Genomic DNA, 18,651 nt, shown 5'->3' with positions numbered 1-18,651 from the left:
TGCTGGTTGGTTGCTATGCTTAAATGTTATAACAAATAAAATGAATTGTGTGAATCTGGCACTTATATAATGCTCATAAAGTTGGACGATTCTTATTATAAAATAACCTTTAAGACAAAATACGAAAAATGCAAAAATCAAGCCCAACCAATAGTTTACTCTAAAAATATCTATTTCTCTTAAAGCAACATCATCAGTCCTTTATTCTTTCTGATAGAACTTCAAAAAAAGTTTAAATCTTAAAAAAGTAAAAATTTACACAGCCTATGCTGTTGTAAAACCAGAAACCATGTGACACTTACATAAAATGGTCAAGTAGAACCTATAACCGAAATACAAATTCTAGATTCTTATTTATATTTCAATTTTTATATCAAATATAAATCTTAGATTCTTACGCCACATACCTGTTGTATACGTTGACCACCCTGGCCCTGCTTCACTCAAGCAGATCTACAGCACATTCAACCGTGCCATGTTACGTATGGTGCCTTCATTAAGGCCTTATGTGGATCCATTGACCAACGCTATGGTGGAATTCTATGTGATGTCTCAGGACCGTTTTACACAGGTTTGTAGCATTTGTACAGTTTGTTATATTCAGTGGTTAGGTCTGTATTTATATTCTATATGGGTGAAGTTGGCCCAATACTCCCAACATTGTATATGCACATTCTATTCTATATGGGTGAGGTCCTACAACGTGGCACTCAATGGGACTCTGGTTTTAATCCAGAGTTGGCCCATTACTAGGGATGTGCTGAAGTTGAAAAAGCTCGGGTTCGCCGAGCGCCGAGCTTCAACGAAAAGCTCGGCACGAGCCCGAGCCCGAGCATCTATGACGTCATCAAGGAGAAAGGGTACGAGAATGCGTTCCTATTCAGCCGAAAAGCGCCGCTGATCAAAATAATACAGAACACGTGGTTTGCGGTTAAAGACGCGTCTCGCTTTTCATAATTCCTACTGTTGCAAAATGTAAAATTCATACAAAAAATATTTAATTAAAAAATTATTTATAACCGTTACAGCCAGTGGCGCAACTAGCAAGTTTCTACGCATGTTCATCTTGGATAATGTAACGATTATTTACGTCAGAATAAACCTTTACGATCGTTACATCACAAACGAGATTGTTGGAAAACAATCGTGTTTTATTCGCTTCCATACGATCTGTAGTTTGTGTGTAATTTTTGTTTCTGATGATTAGTTTAAATGCAGGTAAATCGCAATTATGTGAATTTTAATTGGTGCAAATATAAGAGCGAGGAGCGACGCTATCAGTAAATTGGAACCAACATAAATTGTAATATGATATTACATAGTATCGTCCCGGTCGAGCTTGGACAGAAGCCAAAAAACATCGTTTGATGGCGCCGCACGAGAACCAGAGTTTCATTACGTCATTTTTCACGAGAATAAATTCACAACGATTGCTTCGTTTGTTACGTGTGGAATGTATGCTACCGCATGCGTCTTCCTTTATTTCATACGCCGGCGCAGAGTGTAAAAATGTGACGCTGATACACGATGTTTTGATCTCGTGGTTGGTTGGGCTGCCCAACTTGGGCAGTGGGCACATTCCTCCCGATTGTTATATTATAAAACGTCATAATTAATAGTTACGTTGCGATAGGACACGTGTCGTAACAATTGAATGAAAAATTGTTTTAATTTCAAGCGAAGGAATGTTATATTGAATGCAACGCGTGTGTGTGCGTCTTAGCACTTTCTGGCTGCGTGCGTGTCTGCGGTAAAGGTGGCTTAGAGGTTGCAAAACTCTGTGGTTGCAAAACCGTGGTTGCAGCAATTTATATTATTTCATTATAAAAAAGTTTAAGAGTTTTTGGCTTTTTATTTAAAATGTGATAGGAAAACATTGGGCGCTCGTGTAATTCGACACCTGCTGTAATTCGATACGGGCAAATTCGCTGACGTTGCGATTCGTTACTTGCGAGAGAGCAAATTCACAACGAACGAAAAATAATTAAAGAGAAAGCTACGCTGACTAGTCTCGTTATCTCTTAGTAGCTTCACTTTTTTCATTTTTAATATTTTTCGCTCTCGCGTGCAACATTATAGCATAAGGCTCGGCGCTCGGCCCAGTTTTCAGCCGAGCGCCGAGCGTCAAAAAAGGAGACGCTCGGGCACGAGCTTTTGAGTTCGGGCTCGGCTCGGCACATCCCTACCCATTACCCCAACATTGTATAAGCACATTCTATTCTATATTGGTGTGGTATGAAATATGGCTTGAAATGCAAGCCATTTTTTTCAAGAATATAATGTTTATTTTATTTCCAGAACAAACGTTTATATGAATAAATCTTAATATATTTTATTTGTTTCTTCCAGGACATGCAGCCGCATTATATTTACTCGCCTCGTGAAATGTCACGTTGGGTACGAGGTATTTGTGAAGCTTTGCGTCACCTCGAAACACTGGCTGTGGAAGGTCTGGTTAGAATATGGGCCCATGAAGGGTTGCGTTTGTTTCAGGTGGGTAGAACTACATCGGTGTTGTTGTTTGGTTTAACTTTAATTGTTTTAAGAACTGACACAAGGTGTATAACTACATGGGTGTTATTGATTGGTTTAAGAACTGACACAAGGTGTCACTAAATAACACGACTTGTTGATCCAATGCATGCAGTGTTAGAATGACTGCGGTTAAGAATAAGTTATTTTTTGTAAATTTTTAATATTCTTAGTTGTTTATTCTTGTGGGTGGAAAAATACAGTTGCTTAAGTCAGTGACTATAACATTAACTAAAAAACACCACTTGTTACATTGTATCTAATATTAAAATGACTCTCTGGCACACAAACTTAGCTTATATACTAGTAACACAAAATTACTCAATCGTAACATTAAACATAGAGATTGAGAAAAACATTAATGATAAAGTGTTTGTAGTTCCATAAAACCTTGTTTATAATTAGGGTCTGGTGTTTATAATCCTGTAAAACATTGTATTTGTTTAGGACCGTCTTGTATACAATGAAGAAAGACAATGGGCCGATGAAAACATTGATATGATTGCATTGAAACACTTTCCAAATATAACAAAGGAAATTGCATTGAAGAGGTTTTTGTTTATTTATTGTATTTTTAAATTTTATTTTCCTGAAATGTAAATATAGGAATAAGCCATACATTGTGCATGTACATGTTTTTAATTTATAAAGATCACAGTTATATAAATATGATGCTTTTATGTTGTATGATCCATATACATTGTAGCATGTGTTTGTAAAACTTAGTGTATATATTAAGATGATTTTTAAAATGCTTTGATTTTAGACCAATATAGGAGATTTTTCTTTATATATGCTGTAGGATCCCAATACCTTATATATATATATATGTTTGTGTTGTGAATCTAAACACTGTTGTATTACAGGCCAATACTATACAGCAACTGGTTAAGCAAAGATTATGTTCCTGTTGATATTGAAGAGTTGAGAGAATTCACAAAAGCAAGACTGAAGGTATTTTATTGGGTGTTTTGATTATGTTTAAAGTAACCGTATAATTATTATTACTATACCGTATCATTTTATTACTTCTAAAATATTCACCCACAAAGTTACATATGTGGTGACTCGCAAGCGGGCACCCCAGGTGTATGAAACAGAACACTTGTGTTATAACAAATGTCGTTGCCCCACTATGCGAGGATAAATAAGTTACATGCATGGTAACTCAGAAGCTAGTACAAAGTGTTTGAAACAGAACATAATGTTATAACGGCATTGCACCACTGCACAAGGATAAACAATCCCATTAATTTCTTTATTTATGTGAATGCTCTTACAGGTGTTTTATGAGGAGGAATTAGACGTACCCCTCGTCCTGTTCAACGAGGTCCTTGATAATGTTCTTCGTATTGACCGAATATTCCGGCAACCACAAGGTCATTTATTGTTGATCGGTGTTTCTGGCTCGGGAAAAACAACTTTGTCGAGATTTGTGGCTTGGATGAATGGATTGAAGGTGTTCCAGATCAAGGTATGTAGGGCAGATTGCAATAAATATTATTTTGGGCGGGTACGACATGGGACATGAGATTTAGGCCTAAGTTTGCCCATTAATAACATTGTGTAATAACATTCTATTCCATGTGGGTGAGGTCCTGCTGCAGGGCCTGCAATGGGACCTGAGATTTAAACTAAAGTTGGCTCATTGCTTTAAATTGTATATGCACATTTGTTCTCAGTTGTATATGGGTGAGGTTCTGTAGCAAGGCATCTAATGGCACCTAGGATTTAAACCAACCAGAGTTGGCCCATTACCCAACATTGTATGTGCACATTTGTTCTATATGGGTGAGGTCCTACAGCGGACACACTATGGGTCATCAGATTTTAGGCCAGATTGGTTTATACCCTGACACCCAGTGTGTTACAACTCATTAGTGACCACTGGGTTGGAGCAATGTCCGTTAAATGTCTTGCCCATGGACACATACACTGTGAAAGCCTTTATTTACAATGCAAGTGCCCAACCACTGAGCTGGAGTAATTGACTAAACTTAGATTTTTATTAGTTTACCATTGACAAAAAGCTTTCTACACAGAAACATGAAAATACAAACTTTTCCCATCCAAAGTCTAAGCAGGAAGCAGATTAAACCATGGTCTTTGGTTCAACAACTTAAGCTTTTTTAATTTCACACCTATATGGCAGATTATATAAAATAAAATACAAACTTTTCATGCAAGGTCCATCGACAATATATGCCTTACACGGGGCCTGAGTTGTTTGGTTACCATTGACAGAAAAGCCCTTTTAATTACACACAGCTGGCAGAATATGTACCAATACAAAACTCCTTTCCGGATTAAATAAAATACAAACTTTTCCATCCAAGGTCCATCGTAAATACACGGGGCTTGAATTTGATGAAGATCTTCGTAACGTCCTCCGGAGGTCCGGATGCAAGGGAGAGCGCATTGTGTTTATCATGGATGAATCAAACGTCCTCGACTCGTCTTTCCTCGAGAGGATGAATACGCTCCTCGCAAACGGGGAGGTTCCAGGATTATTCGAAGGAGATGATTACGCTGCGTTGATGACGCAATGCAAGGAAGGAGCTCAAAGGTTGGTTTGTGAATATAACTTTATACGCTGAAATATGTCTGTATTTATGCACACTTTTCGCAAGAAGAGTCTCAAAGGTTGGTTTGTAATCATTATAAGGCAAAACGAACCACGAATACTGTAGCCAAATAATACACATCTGCTGCTCAAAAAAATTCAACCACAAATTTTTTACGACTTAAAATACATTTATTATCCTCTGTCTTCTCTCTGACAAAAATAGTTGATTTTGATCTTTGTTGCCTGCCTGTATTAAAGCACATATTTCTCCAACAAAGGGGCTCAGGGGTTTGTGTGTAAAATAAAAAACTTGCATTCTCTAAAATAGAGTCAAGTAAAACGTTGGTATAATAAAAATTACATTTTTCACATTCATTCCAGGGAGGGTTTGATGCTAGACAGTCAGGAGGAATTATATAAATGGTTCACGGGTGAAGTTATGAAGAACCTGCATGTTGTGTTTACGATGAATCCATCAGAAGAAGGATTGAAGGACAGAGCTGCAACTTCACCTGCTTTGTTTAACAGGTGATATTACTGGTGCTTATACTGCCATGCTTGTATGTGCTATGTGGTGTGATAATAAAGAATCCCATTACTGAAAACTACTGAAGAATCCTCCAGTACGTTACATATTAGGCTGGTGGGAAGTGTTTGAGGTTGGTAGTTAGGGGATTTTAGTTTGTGGTTGGGTGTTATTAGTTGGGGCCTATAGAGGGTTAGGGTTATAATGGATAGTTCTGGGTTAGTTGATAACGCAGTGGAAGGATCTTCACATATAATCTTCACATATTTTCAGATGTGTCCTCAATTGGTTTGGAGATTGGTCAATTGATGCTTTATTTCAAGTTGGAAAGGAATTTACTTCCAAGATAGATTTGGAGAATTCTCAATACACAGCTCCTGAATATCTACCAGTTGTTTGTAGCAAGTTACCAAGCATGCCAACACACAGGTACAATGTTGTATTATATAATATTATACTGTTTTGACCACAATTTGAGGCTTGATGCCAACATTGTGGGCATACGTGTTTTTCAAGATATTTATCAGCAATTGGCTCTAACTCATTTGACCTAATGGGTTGTCTAAATTGTAAGCCATACATTACAAAAAGTGAAAAAAAGTTATTACATGGTAACTCGTAAGCGGGCATGAGGTGTATGGAACAGAACACCCGTGTTATAACGACTGTCATTGCCCCGTCATGCGAGGATATATAATTTACATTTATTACTTCATTCATTCCTAATACAAATGCTATCCTTCTATAACAGAGATGTAGTGGTGAATGCATGCGTATTCATTCATCAAACCTTACATAATGCAAATAAGAAACTTAGCAAGCGTGGTGCGCGGACCATACTAATATCACCGAGGTCATACCTTGACTTGATCAACCATTACGCAAAGCTAATGCAGGAGAAGAAGGCAGACCTTGAAGAACAACAGGTGTTAATTAGTTTACTGGATCATATTTAGCATATCAATGCTTATTTTGATGCATATTTTGTATGTTTAATTTAAAAATTATTGTAATATTTAAAGAAAGTAATATTGAGACATTAATTATCCATTTTTAAAAGTTAGATTCCAAGAATGATATTTTTTTTATATTTTATGCTGCATACTTTTAAACCACATTTATTTACAGATGTTATATACAACTAAAAATCCCTCATTTGCATGCTAGAAAATATATTAACCTTAAAAACAGCGTATTCATAATATATTTATTTAAATTCTCACTCATAAATCTTTTAACTGCAGATTCACCTGAACGTTGGTTTGAGAAAAATATCAGAAACGGTCGATCAAGTTGAAGATTTGCGCAAGGAGTTATCACAGAAAAACACGGCGTTGCAGTTTAAGAATAACTTGGCGAACGATAAACTTAAGCAAGTTGTTCACGATCAACAGGAAGCTGAAAATAAAAAGAAAACATCGAGACAGATAAGGTGGAATAATGAATAAAATTCATGTTATCTTTGGTTTGTTGAGCCAACTTTAAATGTTAGGACATTTTCGATTACCAGTTTGAAAATCTTAGTCTAGTTTCTTGAATTAAAGTGTTTTATCAAAAACACAGGCCATAATGGTGACCGCATTGAGTTTTGAACCCAGTGTGCTCTGGTTATCAATTGAAAATCAACAAAAAACAGTCACCCACAAAGTTACATACGTGGTAACGTGTAAGCAGGCACAAAGTGCGTGAAACAGAACACCCGCGTTATAACGACTATCTGTCCCAGCACACGAGGATAAATAAGTTACATTCAATTTTAACCTCAAATTCCACAGAGCACAACTCACTGAGCTTAACCAGCATATAAAGGAAGAAACAAGCAAAGTAATGGATGAATTATCGAAGGTTGAACCAGCTGTCCAGGATGCAAAGGCTGCTGTTCGGTCAATCAAGAAACAACATTTGGTTGAAATCAGATCAATGGCCAACCCTCCTTCAGGTATATATGGCTTTGTTGGCGGAAAATTTTCATGATTTTAGTTAACATAGCGTTGTTTGTTTTAAATGATTTTTTGGTATAAGATTCTATTTGAATTGTATTTTTAAAATAAAATATTTTTTGAATAAAATACCTCTGTTTATTAATTTACTGGATCATATTTAGCATATCAAGGCTTATTTTAATGCATATTTTGTATGTTTAATTTGCCGGTTTTGGCAAAATGTATTTCCTACAGAATACTATTGGTTGGAATTGATCTATGTTTATTTCGAATTTTATAGTACTTAATCCTGAATGGTATTCAGTTACTTAAAACCTCCAAATTCATACTTTTTTTAAAAAAACAAATTCTATAAATAGATAACAATTAAAATTGTTTTATAATTAGATGGAAACTTGTAAAATAACATTAAATATTTTTTTATTATTCTCTATTTTATATTTCATTTTAGGAGTGAAATTATGTTTGGAGTCGATTTGTTTGTTGCTTGGTGAGAATACAACTGATTGGAAATCAATTCGTCAAATTATTATTCGTGATAATTTCATTTCCACGATCATCAACTTTCAAACTGATGACATCAGCGATTATACAAGGAAGGTTATGAATGACAGGTATGTAGTTTTTTGTTGTTGCCAGGTGGAAAATATAATGACAGGCATATAGTTTGCTGTTCTGTTCTATTTTGTTGTGTTGTGGTTAATAATTCAATTGATCATTCATTTGGTAAAGCAATTTTATGATGTGATACAATAAAAACAGTTTTTTTGCATCCGTGTAGCCCACGCCTTTACTAACACTTTACCTGTTGCTGCCTTTCCTAATCATAGATTTTTTTATGATTGTCCTTATCTAGATAGGTATATTTAAATATTAATAATCATCAAATTTACGTAAAAATAACTATTTTCTCAAGGTACATTTCGAACCCGAGTTACAAATATGAGACGATAAACCGCGCAAGTTTGGCGTGTGGGCCCCTCGTCAAATGGGCGATCGCTCAGTTACAATATGCTGATATGTTGCAACGTGTGGAACCTCTTCGTGGGGAGTTACGAACGTTGGAACAAAAAGCAATCAATAATCAAAGTGAAGCTGAGGAAGTTGAGGTGCTCATCTCAGATCTTGAACATTCAATTAAAAGGTGAATGAAACATGTTTTGTTTTTTCTAAGAAATTAAGTAATCTCTAAGTAATGATTTTTTTGAATTTTATTTGAAAGGTAAGTTTAAAATATTTTTGGGTAAAAAGATTTTATTTTGAGTAATTTTTCTATCAAAAGGTAAATTAAAAAATATTTTTTGAGTTAATGATATTTTATTAAACAATGGGTAAACATAACGGTTTATTTTAATTGGTTTTTTCGAATTAACTTTTTACTAAAGATATTTTTTATATTAGATCATATTTTCGAAGAAATTTTTTCTGTAAAACTTTTTAAATGTAGTTAAAATAAAATAATGTTAAAACAGATACACTGAAGAATATGCTTTGCTTGTGAGTGAAGCTCAGGCCATCAAGCAAGAGTTAATCGCAGTTGAAGCGAAAGTTACTCGAAGTACGAGCCTTCTGCAAAGTTTGGGGCAAGAACAGGGAAGATGGGAACAAACAAGTGAATCTTTCAAAAGCCAGGTGGGAAAAATTGGATTTAATTATTCTTGCATGGTGAAGCAACTTTTTAAGTTCATACATGGCAGGGTGTTCTGTTTCATACACCTCGTGCCCTCGTACCAGTTACCATGTATGTTACTTATTTATCCTCGCATGGCGGGGCAATGACAGTCGTTATTACGCGTATATCCTGTTTTATGCACCTAGTGTCCGCTTACGAGTTACTACGTGTGTAAGTTTGTGGGTTTTTGGTTTTGCTTTTTTACTATGGCTGATAATAAATATGGACACTCCATTAGTGGCCACTAGGTTGGAGCAATTGTCAATAAGTACCTTGCTCAAGAACATACCTGTCAGAAACCTATTAGATGAACGAAACTGATCATAGGCTTTATTCAACTTAAAACGAACGTCTCAGTAAAACACAACAGTAGAAGTTTACATGAGTACGAAGAATCATGCAAGAAACACAGGAATGTTAATGACGCGCGTTTAAGTGTACGCGTCGCACAACAATTATTAATGTTGCCAAACCAGCCATAACATTTAGTTTAACGCAGTGGGGAATAGAACTTAAACACTATCACAATACCCACCGTGGTAGAAGCATTACGCTTCAAACTCAGTGTCCTCTGGTTATAAAACAAGTATTCAAACAACTTGTCAAGAAATATTGAATTTTGAATTTTTCTTTAAATTTTATTTTTAATACTATTTTTGAAAAAATTTTAATTTATTTAAATGTTATCACATTATTTTGTTCCAGATGTCCACCATGCCTGGTGATTGTTTATTATCTGCTGCTTTTATCTCATATGCTGGTTACTTTGACCAATCCATGCGTCAAACCCTGTTCTTAACATGGGTGGCCCATCTTCAACAAGCGGGGATTGAGTTCCGTCACGATTTGGCTCGAGTTGAATATTTATCGAGCGTGGAAGAGCGAATGCAGTGGCAGCAAAACTCACTCCCTGTGGATGATCTGTGTATTGAGAACGCTATAATGTTGAAGGTATTTATTAAAATAAGTCTTCTCAGTTTGTATGTTTTGTTAGTTTAAAAAAATGAAGCTAACTACTGAATAAAAGAGGGGGCTCATTAATGTAAATTTAATCCTTAAACAGACCATAAATTACGTTACAGCCTTTTCATATCACCAATTATTCGTACTATGTATTATGAAAAATAAGACTTGGTATATTAAGTTTTAAGCAGCTAAAGCCACCAGCTGCACTCATTGTTGCTTGAAATATGTGAGCTTGTTATTGTAAAATCTAAATTCCTAAAACACACAGGAAATTACTTTAAAAGTGCCTTTTAATGTTTATAATGGTTCAAACATATACATAGCAAAAATAAGAAGGCTGCCACAATTTTGTTTTAGAACTCTTGTTTTGCCCTTTAATTTTTTTACAATAAAATATTTATGAAAGTTTATGAAAAAGAATTTATGAAACTTATTTATTTAAGAAACCCTAACAACTTCTATATTAACCCAGCGTTTCAACCGTTACCCCTTGATAATCGATCCATCTGGGCAAGCAACTGAATACATTATGAAACAATTTGCTTCGCATAAAATATCACAAACCTCATTCTTGGACAACGCGTTTCGTAAGAACCTTGAAAGTTCGTTGAGGTTTGGGAACCCATTGTTGGTGCAAGATGTGGAAAGTTATGATCCGATCTTGAACCCTGTGTTGAACCGGTGAGTTGGTTTGACTTATAATGTACAAGCTGTGCGGTCAGATACAAATTAAAAAAAAAAAAAAAAAAAAAAAAAATAACTTTTGGCTGAGTAGTAAAATTTTGAAATAAAAAACTTATACACAAGTTATATAGTGAGATACAAATTAAATTGAGTAGCATAAATACAGTTGTGATAATCATTACATTATATTACACTAATATGCACAAAGCAGCAAAATCTATACAACAATATAATACATTGTATTCCATTGAGCTACAACGAGAAGATTTGTACAAAAGAATAAACTAATTAAAACAATTAAACATTAAAACACATTACTAATAATTACCATGCATCATCTTTACAAATACAACAATACCATTCATTATATTCCAGTGAGCTTCGACGAACGGGAGGTCGTGTTCTGATCACAATTGGCGACCAGGACATTGACCTTTCACCTGCATTCACGATATTCCTCACCACGCGCGACCCAACAGCAGAGTTCCCCCCCGACCTCTGCTCACGTGTTACGTTCATTAACTTTACCATAACACGAGGATCGCTTCAAGCTCAGTGTTTGAACCAAGTGTTGAGAGCTGAGAGACCAGACGTGGATCTTAAGCGGTCGGACTTGCTCAAACTACAGGTATAAATGAGTGAATGTAACAAGGGCACTTCACCTGTTTAGAATATAGTGTAGTTTACCTGTACTTTGAGATTTCTCACACAAGGATAAATAAGTTACTCTGTTACTTCAGCTACCAGGCATAATGGAAAAATTTTTTGGTGGCTCATCTGGTATCAAACCTAAGTGTATTTCCAATGTTTCGTCTGCCATCCAGCGAGACTTTATCAGGGAATAATTCATCATACATTGAATGAATGAAGCAAATGTTATGATGAAGTTGTTTTGTTTAATATTCATAAACCTCTTTCTGAGTTACCACGTATTCAAGTTTTCGGGTGATAGTTTTGTTGTATTATTCATAAAATAGCTTTATTACCAACGTACATAAACTAAATACTAACTCGTTGATAATAATTTGTATTCCAGGGTGAATATCAATCACGGTTGCGACATTTGGAAAAATCTTTGCTCCAAACACTGAATGAAGTAAAAGGGCGAATATTAGATGATGATCGGATTATTACCGCGCTTGAAACGTTGAAGAAGGAAGCTGCAGAGGTTCGGTTTAATTGTTTTCTAAAACACTAATTTTAATAATTTTTTATAGTTTTTAAGTGTTTTTTTTTTTTATTTTTTAAAACCATTTTTTTACATTTTTTTTTTTTCTTTTTTTATAAAAAACGGAAATTCTTTTATTTTTATACATTACTTAGTAAAATAAAATTGCAATTAGAGCTTTTTTTCGATCATGTCCAACAGCAATAGTTTATATATTTGTTCTACCATTTATGTGTTTACAGGTTCAATGCAACGCGTTATTTTCATTTTGGGAGTTATGAGTAAAAAACTATTTACCATTTTTTAAAACCAGTTGTTTTTTTGCAGGTTTTTACTTTTTGTTTTCTAAGTCTGTAACAGAAATTATTTATAAAGACTAATTTAATTCATGTCTAACAGCGAAAGTTTCTAATTTATATTAAAAATAAAACCAAAAATGGAAATTCTTTATCTTATTCATTATTAAGTAAAATAAATTTAACAACAGAGCTATTTTGGATGATATATAACAGCAAAAATAATTTACTTTACTATTTCTATTTATACAGGTTCAATGCAAAGTAGAAGAGACCGATGTTGTTATGCAAGAAGTGGAAAATGTTTCAAACCAATATCTCCCGCTTGCTTCCGCTTGTTCTGCTATTTACTTTACACTGGAATCGTTGTCTCAACTACATTTCCTATACCAGGTGGAAATATTGAAAATTAATATTAAGGAAAATGCTGGTGTAAAAAAATGCGTTTGTTTTTTTTTGATAAAAAAATCCTGTTAGGTAATACATTGTTTAAATAAAGTCTATGTCAATTTTATGTTAAAAAATCAATTTCAGTTGTTATACAAACCTATAGAATGCATGAATAATGTTATTATTTTATGCATTAATGTTTTTACCAGAAAAGCTTATGTCTTGTGGTATTATTTTAAAAAGAGCGAAAATTATTTTTATAATGTGAATTGTTTTAATCTTTTATATTACTTTCAGTATTCCCTTCGTTTCTTCCTTGACGTTTACCACTCCGTACTTTGTGAGAATGATCAACTGGACAAAACTGAAGGATATGAGAAGAGACTTTCTATTATTACAAGTTCATTGTTTCAGGTAAATATAATACTTGTTTTAAGACTGTATTTCTGTTCTATATGGGTGATGCATAATAGAAATATATATAAAGTGTGGGTGGCGTCATATAACATTGTATATGCACATTCTATTCTATATGGGTGAGGTCCTACAGTGAGGCATGCCATTGAACCTGGGATTTAGGTCAGAGTTGACCCATTACCCCAACATTGTATATGCACATTCTATTCTATATGGGATGCATAATAGAAATATATATAAAGTGTGGGTGGCTTCATATAACATTGTATATGCACATTCTATTCTATATGGGTGGGGTCCTACAGTGAGGCATGCCATGGGGCCTGGGATTTAGGTCAGAGTTGGTCCATTACCCCAACATTGTATATGCACATTCTATTCTATATGGGTGGGGTCCTACAGTGAGGCATGCCATGGGGCCTGGGATTTAGGTCAGAGTTGGCCCATTACCCCAACATTGTATATGCACATTCTATTCTATATGGGTGGGGTCCTACAGTGAGGCATGCCATGGGGCCTGGGATTTAGGTCAGAGTTGGCCCATTACCCCAACATTGTATATGCACATTCTATTCTATATGGGTGAGGTCCTACAGTGAGGCACGCCATGGGACCTGGGATTTAAGCCAGAGTTGGCCCAATACTCCCAACATTGTATATGCACATTCTATTCTATATGGGTGAGGTCCTACAGTAAGCGTACCATAGGACCTGCAGTTTAAGCCATAGTTGGTCAACTATCCCAGTACTAATAATGTAACATATTGAAAAACTATAACATGTAAAGCCTCTTATTCTGTTGACATGATATATTTAACACTATTTAATTATATTTAATAGTTTAAAATAAATTATGTATAAATATACTAAAACTAAGATATAAATTATAAACATATTTGCAGGTTGTTTTCAACCAAGTATCGAGATCATTACTCCACGATGATAGAAGCATGTTCGCTATCTTACTAACGAGGATATATCTACGTGGGTTCAACCCGGACGATGTAATGCAAAGTGAATACGACCACTTTCTTAGAGGACAAGAAGTCACCGTTCACCAAAAGTTAGTTTTATTTTTATAGCGGGTGTATGAGTTTTAAAATTTAAAGTTAAAAAAAATTGTTGGGTAAGATTTGGATAATATTACCGCGGTATATTTGCTTGTAAATATTTGCCCATCCAAATATTAATGTAGTTTATGTTCTAATGTAACTGTAACATTAAAGCTACTGAGATATTAGTTGCAACATTTTTAGTTTGATAGGAACTAGTATGCTGCCAAAATATTGCATGACATGCAGTCATGCAATAGACTGGAATTTTTAAAAATTATCTAATTTTTTGCCAGATGATCAGTTGTTAAAAATATGTTATGCCTGGTAGCAATAATATCATAATAAAACAAATATTGTTTTTAATAAATTCCACGACTCTGACCCTGATCTGGTGTTCCTAGAGTAGGGCGATTCTTGCATAAAGAAATATAGTAAGGATCCGGTGCTAACTGCTAAGAAAACGTACAAAAAATTAAGTCAAAAAAATTTTGGTAGAAATAAATTTTTCGCCTAAATGGCATCGTCAGTCTCTTATTTAAATAAATCTTTAATAAAAGATCAATGTTGTTATTTATCCAGTGATGTGAGACCAATGATCAAGTCACTGACCAACCTTTCCAACGAACAAATGCAAAACTTTGAAAGACTTTCTCGCATTGAAGGATTTAAGGACTTACCCGAGAAAATTCTGGTAAATTGAATACAATATCATAACTGCAATGAATTAATTCTAATTGTTTAAAAGAATTTATTAATTACTGTTACTGTTGGGCAAGATGTATGCCATTAGCCCATAATATCCCATATTCCTAATCACGTTTTTACATAATTACAACACTCTTTTAAGGATACAGTTATATTTTTGCTTGAAAAATAATCTTGGTGTACTGCACCATAGTTACCTACTGTGCCTACTGTTTTTTTAATTGATGTTGTATATCAATAAATTAGTTGTTACATAATCTTCGCAAACTCATTTACTTGAAATTATAAAAGATTTCACAATATGCAGAAATTATTATTAATCTTTTGTATTATTATTTTGAGAACATTTCTTCATATCTGTTATGGTTAACAGAATTCAAAAGATGAATTTGAGCTTTGGTTGAAAAGTGGATCTCCTGAAACACAGCTTGCTATGATTTGGAACGGCTCGCAAAAGGTTTGTATTTTTATATTTATGGCAATATTTGAATAAAAACCCATACATAAAAACCAAAAATAAAAACCTCCCAAAAATAATCACCCACAAAGTTAAAGTTACATCTATGGTAACTTGTAAGCAGGCACAAGGTGTATAAAACAGAACACCGGTGTTATAACGACTGTCATTGCCTCGCCATGCAAGATAAATAAGTTACATACGTGGTAACTTGTAAGCTGGCACGAGGTGTATGAAACAGAACACCGGTGTTATAACGACTGTCGTTGCCTCGCCATGCAAGATAAATAAGTTACATACATTGTAACTTGTAAGTGGGCACAAGGTGTATGAAACATAACACCGTGTTATAATGACTATTGTTGCCCCGCCACGCAAAGTTAGATAACTTACATTCATTTATTCACCGTATAAATACTAATAACTTGATCTTTAAATCATCCAGACAGACGGCCGAGTTCGTCTCAACCTTCAATCCTTGCTGATCGTTCAAGCGTTACGACCCGACCGAGTTTTAGCTTCAGCCGAGTTTTATATTCGATCCGTGCTTGGAGATTCATTCCTTCATGAAAGCGAGGAAGATCTTCATCTTTCCGACATCGTGCTTCACCAGATCAAGGTAGAATCAAAGTATTTTTATCAATTGTGTAACTACTGCAGGGCTTTTAACCTATGAAATCCAAAAACAAAAAGAACAAAGATGTGAAGGTGTTTGTAAAACTGTTTATAGAATAATGCTACGTGCTATTTAGTGCAGCTAATATGGGCCCTAACACGGGTATGCATGCCCTGGAATAGATTATGACATCCCATGTGATCAGTTTAGGTACACATATTAACATATAAACAAGGCCATCATATTAATTAAAGGTAATATCATTGTCGAAAACCGCCCTGATTTTTATTTTCCAAATAATAGACGCCTATGACCTCACCCATATATGTGAAAATAGTATATACTTTTGTTTTACTGAAACAATTAAACAAAATATATTTTTCTGTTCTTCAGGCTGTTGAGCCAATAATGATGTGTTCACTACCTGGTTACGATGCAAGCAACAGAGTAGACGACCTTGCTGTTCAACTTAATAAACCAATCACGTCAATTGCTATCGGCTCTAGTGAAGGTTTTGATTTGGTAAGTTGGTTTGTAGCTTAGGAAAAGTTTTGTTTGTTACTTAAAGTTAACACAATGAAGGGTTGGGTGTTTATTAGGAGATATAGGCATGGTTTTGTTTTTATAAACTAAACTTTAAAATGATGACAATGGTGTGTTTAACACTTATGTTAAAATGAATGAATTTAACTTTTTTATTCTGGCGTGGCGGGCAATGACAGTTGGTATAAAATGGGTGTTATGTTTCATACACCTCGTGTCCGCTTACAAGTTACCATGTATGTAACTTATTTATCCTCGCGTGGCGGGCAACGACAGTGGTTACTGGTTACAACACAGGTGATCAGTTTCATGCACCTCGTGTCCGCTTGCGAGTAACCACTTATTTACCTTTGTGGAGATTATTTGAACTTACTTTATTCATCTTAATTTCATATCCAAGGCTGAAAAATCCATCAACTCTGCCTCAAGATCCGGACGTTGGGTTTTATTGAAGAATGTCCATCTTGCCCCAGCATGGTTGGTCCAACTAGAGAAGAAGTTACACACCCTGCAACCTCACGCCTCGTTCAGGTTGTTTCTTACAATGGAAATATCTCCACAGGTAATTTTTGTTTAGTTTTGTGTTTATTATGGCGGTGTATTGAATGTTTGTTCAATTGTTTTAACATAAATAGGTTTGGTAAAATGTGAATAACTTTAACAGCCAACAATAAGAAGCTTTGTAAATTGTTAAAAACATGATTGGGTATAACAACTTCTGTTTTGCTGCTAATTCCCTTCTCTTCGTTGTATTATTTTTAACCTGATCTTCGCTACTGTATTCAAAGAAATAAAAAATAAATTATGTTATTTGCATACTAGATAAACCGCACAAATTAATTTAAAACTAACTTTCCAGATTCCAGTTAATCTGCTTCGAGCTGGGCGTGTATTTGTATTCGAGCCACCTCCAGGGGTGCGTGCTAATCTCGTGTCAACTTTCAACCGTATCGCTACAGCTAACCGAATGCATAAACCACCTACTGAGAGAGGACGTTTGTATTTCTTGCTAGCCTGGTTTCATGCTGTTGTGCAAGAACGACTACGATATGCCCCGCTGGGGTGGAGCAAAAAGTTAGTAAGAATATCATAGGTGTAATGTTAGGGGTAATAGGGGTGACATTTCATCCTTGGGGGTAGCAGATGCTTTAGAAACATCATATGTTTAATGGCACCCGCATTTTAAATCTGAAGCGGCTTCTAATTTGTTCTTAAGTGTTTCTACAAACAAAGCAGAGCCAAAGTATATTGCATTCACCACATTAATCAATGAGGTTCCCTATGTTTGACAACTATGAGTGTAACTGTATTTTAACAATGTCACCCCAGATTTTACCCTGCTGTTAGGTGTTTATACAAACAAGCAGGGTCAAAGTATTTTGCATTGATTGGCGCCAGGGTGTAGTGGTTAGCGCGCCTGCCTGTAACTCAGAGGTAATGAGTTCAAGGCTCGACACTGCTACCATTGTGGGCAAGACACTGAACGACAATTGCTCCAACCCAGCGGTCACTAATGGGTTGTCTAAATTATCAGCCATACATAAAAAAAAGAAAAAATGCAAAAAAAATAATTACCCACAAAGTAACATACATGGTAACTCGTAAGCTGGCACGAGGTGTTAAACCCCGGTTGATATGATAACGACTGTTGTTTTCCGGCCACGCGAAGATAAAGTAAGTTACATTCATTCACGACATTCGCAAAAATGTGGCCAAAAATCTTATTAGGTTAACTATATATTTTCATTATTTATTTGTGTTTCTAAATAAATATACAATAAATAATATTTTATATATTTATCAAACTCTCTATTTCCAGGTACGAGTTTAATGATTCTGACTTGAGGTGCGCATGCGACACCATCGACACATGGATCGACATGGTAGGAAAGGGCAGGGATAACATTCCACCTGACAAGATACCATGGAATGCTCTACAAACCTTATTCTCACAAGCTGTATACGGGGGACGAGTGGACAATGAGTTTGATCAAAGATTGTTGAATACTTTCCTACAAAATATATTCACATCGTCAAGGTATGGAATATATCAGTATGTTAATAGGAATAATTCAATAATAGTAACTTTTATTTGTCTCATTGAAAACTTACATT

At 35.0% G+C, this 18,651-nt stretch overlaps 1 protein-coding gene across 1 annotated transcript in view; it reads left to right on the top strand.

The window, feature by feature from the left end:
* LOC149737475 (cytoplasmic dynein 1 heavy chain 1-like) overlaps positions 1-18,651 on the top strand; it is a 56,015-nt gene that overhangs the window by 32,858 nt on the left and 4,506 nt on the right. The window contains exons 54-81 of the mRNA XM_089875526.1: positions 391-571; positions 2,350-2,493; positions 2,980-3,083; positions 3,399-3,486; positions 3,815-4,006; positions 4,869-5,098; positions 5,480-5,626; positions 5,898-6,053; positions 6,376-6,550; positions 6,869-7,056; positions 7,400-7,563; positions 8,019-8,181; positions 8,484-8,711; positions 9,040-9,199; positions 9,945-10,190; positions 10,678-10,886; positions 11,265-11,517; positions 11,926-12,057; positions 12,606-12,746; positions 13,041-13,157; positions 14,063-14,223; positions 14,795-14,906; positions 15,294-15,377; positions 15,823-15,996; positions 16,387-16,515; positions 16,937-17,098; positions 17,396-17,610; positions 18,356-18,574. Of these exons, the coding sequence (XP_089731652.1) occupies positions 391-571; positions 2,350-2,493; positions 2,980-3,083; positions 3,399-3,486; positions 3,815-4,006; positions 4,869-5,098; positions 5,480-5,626; positions 5,898-6,053; positions 6,376-6,550; positions 6,869-7,056; positions 7,400-7,563; positions 8,019-8,181; positions 8,484-8,711; positions 9,040-9,199; positions 9,945-10,190; positions 10,678-10,886; positions 11,265-11,517; positions 11,926-12,057; positions 12,606-12,746; positions 13,041-13,157; positions 14,063-14,223; positions 14,795-14,906; positions 15,294-15,377; positions 15,823-15,996; positions 16,387-16,515; positions 16,937-17,098; positions 17,396-17,610; positions 18,356-18,574 (4,674 nt within the window). The remainder of the gene's footprint in view (positions 1-390; positions 572-2,349; positions 2,494-2,979; positions 3,084-3,398; positions 3,487-3,814; positions 4,007-4,868; positions 5,099-5,479; positions 5,627-5,897; positions 6,054-6,375; positions 6,551-6,868; positions 7,057-7,399; positions 7,564-8,018; positions 8,182-8,483; positions 8,712-9,039; positions 9,200-9,944; positions 10,191-10,677; positions 10,887-11,264; positions 11,518-11,925; positions 12,058-12,605; positions 12,747-13,040; positions 13,158-14,062; positions 14,224-14,794; positions 14,907-15,293; positions 15,378-15,822; positions 15,997-16,386; positions 16,516-16,936; positions 17,099-17,395; positions 17,611-18,355; positions 18,575-18,651) is intronic.

This window comes from Ciona robusta, chromosome 3 (genome assembly GCF_009617815.1).
Source record: "Ciona robusta chromosome 3, ASM961781v2".
In the NCBI taxonomy this organism is placed as follows: Eukaryota; Metazoa; Chordata; class Ascidiacea; order Phlebobranchia; family Cionidae; genus Ciona; species Ciona robusta.
The sequence above is the reverse complement of the archived record's forward strand: the minus strand, read 5'-3'. Positions and strand labels throughout refer to the sequence as shown.